The 8,994-nt window shown below is 56.4% G+C and overlaps 1 protein-coding gene across 1 annotated transcript in view; it reads left to right on the top strand.

Annotated features, from left to right (window-relative positions):
- ADAMTS17 (ADAM metallopeptidase with thrombospondin type 1 motif, 17) overlaps positions 1-8,994 on the top strand; it is a 92,038-nt gene that overhangs the window by 847 nt on the left and 82,197 nt on the right. Inside the window, 2 exon segments of the mRNA XM_014543573.1 lie at positions 2-45; positions 8,592-8,757. Coding sequence (XP_014399059.1) covers positions 2-45; positions 8,592-8,757 — 210 coding nt within the window.

Here is an 8,994-nt window from a genome sequence, read left to right on the forward strand (position 1 = left end):
GGCTCCCTGGTCTCCATCAGCACCTGCGGCGCTGCCGGCGGCCTGGTACTGCCCCCTCCTCCGCGTCTGCCCCTCAGTCTGTCGCGGCGCAGGGGGTGGTCCCCCAGGAGGGCTGGGGTTCGGGTGGGGTGGGGCTGCTCTACCGCAGACAGAAGGGGATGAGTCTCAGCCCGCCTGGTAGTATCTGTCAGGCCCCCAGACGGAGAGGCGCGCTTGGCCCAGGTGTAGCGTGTGCGCTATCTGCACGTGTGCACTTCATGGGGCACACCTGCTGGTGTCCGTCTTGCCTCTTGGCTGTGGGGATGGGGTGGTGGGCACTCATTCCCCTCCCTTCTGTCCCTTTGAGACCTCTGTGCATGGAAAAGGGAGTCTGGGGGCTCCCGGGCGGGCCACTAACCCACTCCGATTAGTTGTGAACCAGGAGGGAGAGGGTGCGTTTACCCTCTTTCACGACAAGTGGGCGTTTGTGGGGCATCCGCCCTGAGCCAGGCCCGAGGAGTGCTGACCTTGCACATAAGATTCTCCCCGTCTCCTGTGGCCATAGCTCTTCCTCTGTCCCCAAGACCCCGCCCCACTGCACAGGAGGCACCAGTACGCCAAGGGGAGGGGAGGTTCTTGTGCACCTGCCTGGACACCCAGTGGTCACTCCTGTGCCCAGCCAAGTGCTTCTCAGCTCTCGGTGCCCGAGGAGTGCACATGGCTGGCAGATGGGCTGCCCCCAGCAAGCCTGGCAGAGGCTCAGGGCATGAACCACACAGCTGCTTCTCTGTCTATTGCCATGCCTGGCTGCCGGGGAAGCGGTTTCTTGTTTTTATTTATTTATTTTTAATATATTTTTTTATGGACTTCAGAGAGGAAGGGAGAGGGAGAGAGAGAGAGAAACATCAATGATGAGAATCATCAATTGTCTGCCTCCTGCACGCCCCCTACTGGGGATGGAGCCCACAACCCGGGCATGTGCTCTGACCAGGAATCAAACAGTTCATAGGTTGATGCTCAACCACTGCGCCACACGGGCTGGGCGGGGAAGCAGGTTCTGATATGGTTGTGTGTCTGCCCTTCCCAGGCACAAGGAGCTGCTTCCCCCACCTTGAGCTTCTCTGGTTGCAGCTTCTAGAATTCCCTCGCCCTTCCTCACGCTGCCACAAAGCCGGACAGCCTGGGGTCCAGGTTCCTCTGAAAATTCTGTTTTCTTCTGAGCAATGTCGGGGACCCCGGGGGGAATGTCCTAGGACCAGCATTCGCCAGTGCCCCAGTCTGGACGTTTCTGTGTCCTGCTCTGAATGTGATCTCCTTTTGCTCAGCCAGGAGAAGTTGATTTCTGGGGTTAAACCAGGAAAATGGACCGTAGGCGGAGGGGGCAGAGAACGCGGGCCGTGGGCAAGGAGGGTTAAGTCGGAGCGAGAAAGGCCCCGGTCGCGGTAGGCCTGGGGTCAGGGCCGGATCACGTTCTGGGAGGGACTGGAAGGCCCACATCATTTTTGCTGTTGTTGCCAAAGTGTTTAAAGTCTAGGTCACATCCCTGTACTGTACATGGAAACATCTGAATCCCATTTGCTGCGGTTTAGTGAGTTTCTGTAGAGGTCAGAGTTTAGACTTCTCGGTGTAAAGTTTCCAGCGAGTAGCTAGCTATCTGCGGAGGAGCCGGGGGTGGAAATCTGGATCGCATCGGTTTAAATCCCCACAGAGCGAGCGCGCGAGTAAGCAAGCGAGCGCTGGGCCCTGTACAGATGGCATCTGAGCCATGAGAGTTCATGTCAGTCCTCCAGGCTTTCGGGGCTGCCCTTCCCTCCGGCGCCATGTGAGGGCGCTGTGCTTTAGATAAAGGAACAGGGCCAACAGGCTGAGCTGGGCCCTGCCAGCAGCGGGTGGACCTATTAGACCAGAGATTCTAAATTCCTGCCCTCGCCCTCGCTTCTGTTGTTTAGTCTGCCCTGTTCCTCCCGTCCCTGTGAGCTGGATGCTGGGCCCTCCTTCCTTAAGTGCACTCTGGCCGGAGGCAGGAGGGGACAGGCAGCCTGGGGACTTGGTTTGCAAGGTGGTCCGGACGCACGGAGAAGGGAAAGAAGCGGGGAGTAGGCTGACCAAGGGTGCATGGCGCTCCGTGCTTAAGACAGCTCAGGTGGGTGGTCACCTGACAGTCCCTCTTGACTGTGGTGGAAGCACTGGGAGGTGGAGAGCTGGCATGTGCATGTATGTGTGCGCGTGTGCGTGTGTGTGGCATGTGTCAGGACAAGGCGTGGGAGACGGGCAATGCCGTGTAGATAAATTTTGTTGGCCATAGAACCAGGTAGAGCAGGGGTGGCCCACTTCATCTGTAAAAGGCCGAATAGTAACTACAGTGGGGCCTTGACTTACGAGTTTAATTCGTTCCGTGACGGAGCTCGTAATTCAAATTACTCGTATGTCAAATGAAAAAGTGAACGAGTGAGACACGTGATGCTGGGGGGATGTTGTGGCATTCACTGTGACATTCGCTGTGCCAACTAGCGGTGGGGTATCTGAAGCTGGCTCGTAACCCGAATTTTAGCTCGCAACTCAAAGCAAAAAATCGGCCGAGAGACGGCTCGTATCTCGAAAAACGCATTAGTCGGGACACTCGTAAGTCAAGGCCCCACTGTATTTTAGGGATTGCGGGGCCCCATGGTCTCTGTTGCACCTACTCGGCGAGAAAGCAACCACAGAGGGTAAATAAACAAATGGAGATTCAATAAAACTTTATGGAACGATGTTGAGTATCAAGGAAATCCTGCCACATCTAACATCCCCGCAATGGCTCAGGGAGCCGGGGCGGGAGACACAGCCCTGCTCCTGCTGTGTGGACTCCTCCGTGCTGTCTGTCTCCTGGGCTGTTTTGTTGTTGTTGTTGTTAATCCTCACCCGAGGATATTTTTCCATTGATTCTTAGAGAGAGTGGAAGGGACGGGGAGAGACAGAGAGAGGGAAACATCGCTGTGAGAGAGACACATTGACTAGTTGCCTCCTGCATGTGCCCCGACCAGGACTGGGGATCGAGCCTGCAACCGAGGTACCTGTCCTGCCCTTGACCGGAATTGAGCCCGGGACCCTTCAGTCCGTGGGCCGACGCTCTACCCATTGAGCTAAACCGGCGAGGGCTCCGGAGACATTTGAAGGAGGGGTACAGTGAGACTGGATCCTCCCTTCATTGTTTAGGGGCCTGAAGAGTAAACCTGCCCCCCACCCTCTGTGCTCGCCAGTGGGCACAGGTGTGGGCCTGTGGTGTCTACTCTCTCTGTGTCTCGTTTCGGAAGGCTGGGCAAGCCGTGTGCGCTGCTTGGAGCTGCAGAGACCACCGGCTCAAGTCTTCGCTGTTTTCTGTTTATGCGGCTCCGCTGTATTTACATTTCCGAGAGTCCTCGGAGGTGGCGTAAGGTTTTGGAAGCATGTCCGTAGCTGTGTCATTTCAAAGCCATGACGTTCGCGCCTGGGAGGAAGGTATTTCCTGCCCCAAATAGTTGACGTCAGTTTGGACCCGCCGCCGCCCGTGAAGAGGACCAGATCGCGGGATGCCAACGGGGCTGGAACCCGGTTCAGCTTCCCAGGATTGGCAGTGGAGACGGAACTCCAAGGTTGGAATGAGTGTCTGTGCCACTTGTGGGAAGAGAGGGGGGGACTGCTACCCCTGCCCGTGAGGACACACAGTGGGAGGGGGGTGGGGGCCCTGCCTGCGGGGTGAGGCAGCCGAGCAGTGACCCTGCTGCTTCCAATGAACGCTGACAAACGGGGTAGTCCACGCGTCAGGCTCTGTCCACCCCTTCGTGGCCGAGGCTGGGCTGCCAGGGCCGTGCTGTGCTTGAGATGCAGGGACCAGCCCGGACACCCGGGAGCTCTGGGCTGCGGGAGGTTAAGAAGCTGGGCCCATGCCCTAGCGGGTGTGGCTCAGTGGATAGAGCGTCGGCCTGCAGACTGAAGGGTCCCGGGTTCGATTCCGGTCAAGGGCACGTTGGTTGCAGGCTCGATCCCCAGCTCTGGTCGGGGCACGAGCGGGAGGCAACCAATCGATGTGTCTCTCTCACATCTATCTGGTCGGGACACGAGCGGGAGGCAACCAATCGATGTGTCTCTCTCTCCCTATCTTTCCCCCTCCCTTCCAGTCTCTCTCTAAAAAAAATCAGTGGGAAAATATCCTCGGGTGAGGATTAATAACAACAAACAAAGAGTTACCAGACTCCGGATTGCTTAGAAAATTGCCTGCTTTTTCATGCAACACCACATGGCCACATAGAGCAGCAGCAGGAATTCGTCTTGGCAAAAACTCTATGGTGCGGGGACCATTTGGAAGGGAGCAAGTAGACCAAACTACGTGATCACACACCGTGATATTGGTACAGGTGTCGGGAAGGGGCCTCGTCCCGGGTGACTCATTGATGAATATTACTTATCCGCGGGCAGCGCAAACATACTTGCAAGACGCAAAACCCATTGTTGGAAGCTCCGTGAAAAGAAATAGTTGAGTGGCGGTGAAGGAACGGAAGAGGAAGGCAGAGGACAGTTTGTGGAATTTGGAAGGACGGAGGGACAGAAAGGGAAGAACTTGGACCAGAGAATGCGAAGCTTTCTCTGCAAAGACGCCCCCGTGTCCTTGAAGTGACCTTGTCCACCCGCCACCGCTCCGGGGCGTCGGGCTGCCCGTGACCGTCACCCAGGGCACGTAATGAGATTCCCTCGTTTGAACTTTCGCTTTGTTGGCAACGTCTTGGAAAAGAAAACGGAGCTGGAGACGGGATGATGAACTGAAGGCATCTCAGACGGATCGCATTCTTGGAGTTCATTTCCTGAACTCTGAGCCGCTGCAGCTGGCCGACCTCGGATGTGTCCAGCGGGAGAGGTTTTTGCAGCCAGAACCTCAGAGGGCCTCGCAGAGCCACCGGTTAACCTCTCCCTGCGCTCGGATGCGCAGTCATGTTCTTGTTCTTTTTTTAAAAAAATATTTTTATTGATTTCAGAGAGGAAGGGAGAGAGGGAGAGAAACATCAGTGATGAGAGAGAATCATGGATCGGCTGCCTCCTGCACGCCCCCTACTGGGGATGGAGCCCGCAACCCGGGCATGTGCCCTGACCGGGAATCGAACCGTGACCTCCCGGTTCATGGGTCAGTGCTCACCCACGGAGCCACGCCGGCCAAGGCACGTTCTTGTTCTTCAGGAAATGAGACTGCACGGCCGGCCGTCAGGGGGATGTGATCTTAGAGCGAGTCCCTTAGCTGCTCGTGGAGAGAGGCCATGGGCGAAGCCTGTGCAATCATTGAGTGAGAGCTGGGAGACACGTCTCTGCTCCTGCCCCACAGGCCGTTCCCAGGCCTTCCCAGTTATAAATCAGCCAGGCAGCCAGCATTGTTGACAGCAACCGGCTCACTGTCACACACCTGCCAAGCGCAGGCCGCTCTGGTCGGCTCCCATCCAGCCTCAGAGAGAGGGAGGGAGAGATGCCGGACGTTCCTCGGAGGGTGGTCCAGGTTCGCCCAGGACAAAGGTGTGGTGGAGCCTGCAGGCAAGGATTGGGGCTGAAGGGGGTGGGTCTCGGGTTCTAAGACCGGGTGAAGGCCAGGCCCATCCCGAGATGAGGGCCCGTGAGTCGGCTGTGGGATCGGGATGGGAGGTGGTTATTCTAGGAGATGGTGGGAGCTGAGCGGAATGGACAGGTGTGTGGAGTAGGTGAGGCTGGGCCCTGGATGCCCACCTGAGGCACTTGGAATTCACCCAGGAGCCGTGGTTCTCATCCTGACACTGGCATCTGACTTCCCCGGAAGACTTGTTCCCTGGTGGCGAGGCCCCACCCCGCCCGAGAGCTGGAATTCCTGGCAGGGTCCCAGGTGCTGCTGCTGGTCTGGGACCTCGTTTGGGGATCGCTTGCCCGGGGCAAGGAGGAGCCTTTCTGGCTATTGACATGGGAGTCTCTGGTGATAGCAGTGGCGTGAGGGGGTGCAGAGGAGGTGAAAAGCCAGGATGTGGGACCCTCCAAACAAGACCTTCTAAACCAGCGCGGCCGGTGTGGCTCAGTGGCTGAGCGTCGACCTATGAACCAGGAGGTCACGGTTCGATTCATGGTCAGGGCACATGCTCCAAACAAGACCTTCTAAAGCAGCGCGGCAGGTGTGGCTCAGTGGCTGAGCGTTGACCTGTGAACTAGGAGGTCACGGTTCGATTCATGGTCAGGGCACATGCCCGGGTTGCGGGCTCCATCCCTAGTAGGGGACTTGCAGAAGGCAGCCGGTCTGTGGATCTCTCTCTCTCCCTGTCTTATTGTCTCTGAAATCAATAAAAATATATATTTTTTAAAAAGAAAGACCTTCTAAAGCAAAACCTCCCCTTGGTGCTAGACCGCGTGTTGGCACCCGTAGGATTTCTCACCGAGGCCAGATTCTCTCTGTATCGAGTTCCATTGAACTGCCTGCTCACGGGCCTTGTGAATGCAGAACCCTGGGATGAACAGATCCCACCTGGCTTGGAAAGGGCTAGACCCCAGGCGACCTTTGACCTCCAGCCGCCTGAGCATTTCGGGAAGAGTCCATCCAGCCCCTTGTTAGAGTTGAGTGTCTCCTCCAGGGAGTGCAGGGCTCGTGCAGGCGGGACCCATCCCATGGCCCGTGCCGTACCCGCTTTCTGTACCTGTGGGTCCCCCGCAGCCCAGCGCTGCCTCCCTCCGTCTGCTGCTTTGGTCTCCCCGAAGTACCTCACACTCGAGTTGCAACTTCAGGGGAGAGGCACGCAGGCCGTGCTTCCCTGCGGGTCACGCACCGCCAACTATAAGAGTTTTATTTGGGCCATAAAATCTCTGAGTTGTTCTTGGCAGACGTTCTAATGAATTAGAGACCTTGACATCTGCTCAGAGCCGTCCATATGGTCTCACCCTGTGTGTTGAGGACGGAAGGTTGTCGGCGATCGGGTGGGGCGCTCCGATTGCCTTGCGGAAGGTGGAGGGGTCTGCTTCGCGAGGCCTGAGTGAGGTCCCAGCTCGAGACGTGGAGGAATCGCTGTGTGGTGGGGGACGGCAGAGCGTCTCAGAGGGTAGTCCCCGGATGGCAGTGGCGGTATCGCGTGGGGACCTGTCAGGGGGGCACGTTCTGGGTTCCACCCAGACGTCCAGGGGACTTTGGAGTTTGAGACGCGCTAGTTTAGTGTGTCATCGCTTTTAGACAAAGGGGTGGGGCAGAGAGAAGGAAGGATCCTGAAGGAGTGTGTCCCAATTCGGGGAACAGTTCTACACATCGTGTGTGTGTGTGTGTGTGTGTGTGTGTGTGTGTGTGTGTCTGCGTGAATTAATATTCATGCTATTAAAGCAGCGGTTCTCAACCTCTGGGTCGCGACCCCTTTGGCGGTCGAACGACCCTTTCACAGGGGTCGCCTAAGACCATCCTGCATATCAGATATTTACATGACGATTCATCACAGTAGCAAAATTACAGTTATGAAGTAGTAGCAACGATAATTTTATGGTTGGGTCACAACATGAGGAACTGTATTTAAAGGGCCAGAAGGTTGAGAACCGCTGTATTAAAGCGACTGATGAAAAAATCCTAGTTCTTACATTTTTCGTTCAATTTACAAAGCCTGTTTCATTGATCATCCAGCAACTCTTGGCAATCCCCTTTTTAGGGGGCTTTGAATAATTTTGGGCCCCATTTACAAATTTGGTGATTAACAACTTTTCGACCCTTCACACTGTGTTTAGAAATCTAACATATTCAGTTTCATTTTTAGGTTCTTTGGTTAAAAAACAAACCCTCGGCCCTGGCTGGCATGGCTCAGTGGCCAGGGCATCGGCCTGTAGACAGAAGGCTCGCAGGTTCAATTCTGGTGAAGGGTACATGTCTGACCGATTCCATCCTCTATTTAATTCTAAATATCCCCATGGGGGAGATCCGTTTTCTCATTAAGGACAGAATTGTCATTCATTCCCAACACGTTTGGGGTCTCCTCCTCAGGTAAACTTTTGGGGATGGTTTTAAAAATTATTTTAAAAATCAAGTTTGGCCTGGCCGGTGTGGCTCAGTTGGTTGATCGTCATCCTGTGCACCGGAAGGTTGCTAGTTCGATTCCCGGTCGGGGCACATGCGGGCTTGATCCCCAGTAGGGGGCGTGTAGGAGGCAGCCGATCAATGTTTGCTCTCACATAGATGTTTCTCTCTCTCTCGCTCTCTCTCTCTCTCCCCCTTCCCCTTCCTTTCTCTCTAAAAATCTTTTAAAAAATCATATTTGTTTTTTTCAAATTTGCTTTTATTAATAAATACATCTTTCAAAGCAAGCCTGGAAAATGGGTACTGCTGCATATATCGCTGGACCCCCCACCCCTTGTGACCCCCTCCCCACCACAGCTGCGGCTGGGATGCCTCAAGGCACACACAGGCTCCTCCGCGGGCTCCGGACGCTGGCAGCTGCGGGTGGGATGCCTCAAGGCACACACAGGCTCCTCCGCGGGCTCCGGAGGCTGGGCCACCTGCTAAGAGAAAGCCCAGGTGTGGGAACCGGGCCACAGTCAGGTGGCCTTGCTGCCCCTGGGCTGCCGGGTCCCGGGCGAGTGTGAACAAACGTGACCGACATCCCGTGTTTTGTGTGTTTTTTTCCGGGCAGGTCGGCCTCATCCAGCTGGGGCAGGAACAGGTGCTCCTCCAGCCCCTCAACAGCTCCCGGGGCCCGCTCGGCGGCCGAGAACACCTGCTCAGGCGCAAATGGTCCCGGGCACCCAGCCCCTCCGCCGAGGCCCAGGCCCCGGGCCCGCTCTGCCAGGTGCTAACAGGTGAGTCTGGAAAGACGGGAAGACTGACTCCCATTTGGCGCCGTCGCACATCCCCTGACCCACCCCCAGGGTGTGTCCCCACCTGCAGCGGAGTCCCATGAGCTGGGCCTCTCTTTGAGGGCGACTTGGTTATTTAGAAATGAGCCCTGCAGCTCCGCTCAGCTGTTTCGAGCCGTCCTGACCCTGCCCAGGTGGTGGCCCCCCCCTTAGCTTAGGACAGTGATGGCGAACCTATGA

The sequence above is a fragment of the Myotis brandtii genome, unplaced genomic scaffold, assembly GCF_000412655.1.
Source record: "Myotis brandtii unplaced genomic scaffold, ASM41265v1 scaffold329, whole genome shotgun sequence".
Lineage (NCBI taxonomy): Eukaryota > Metazoa > Chordata > Mammalia > Chiroptera > Vespertilionidae > Myotis > Myotis brandtii.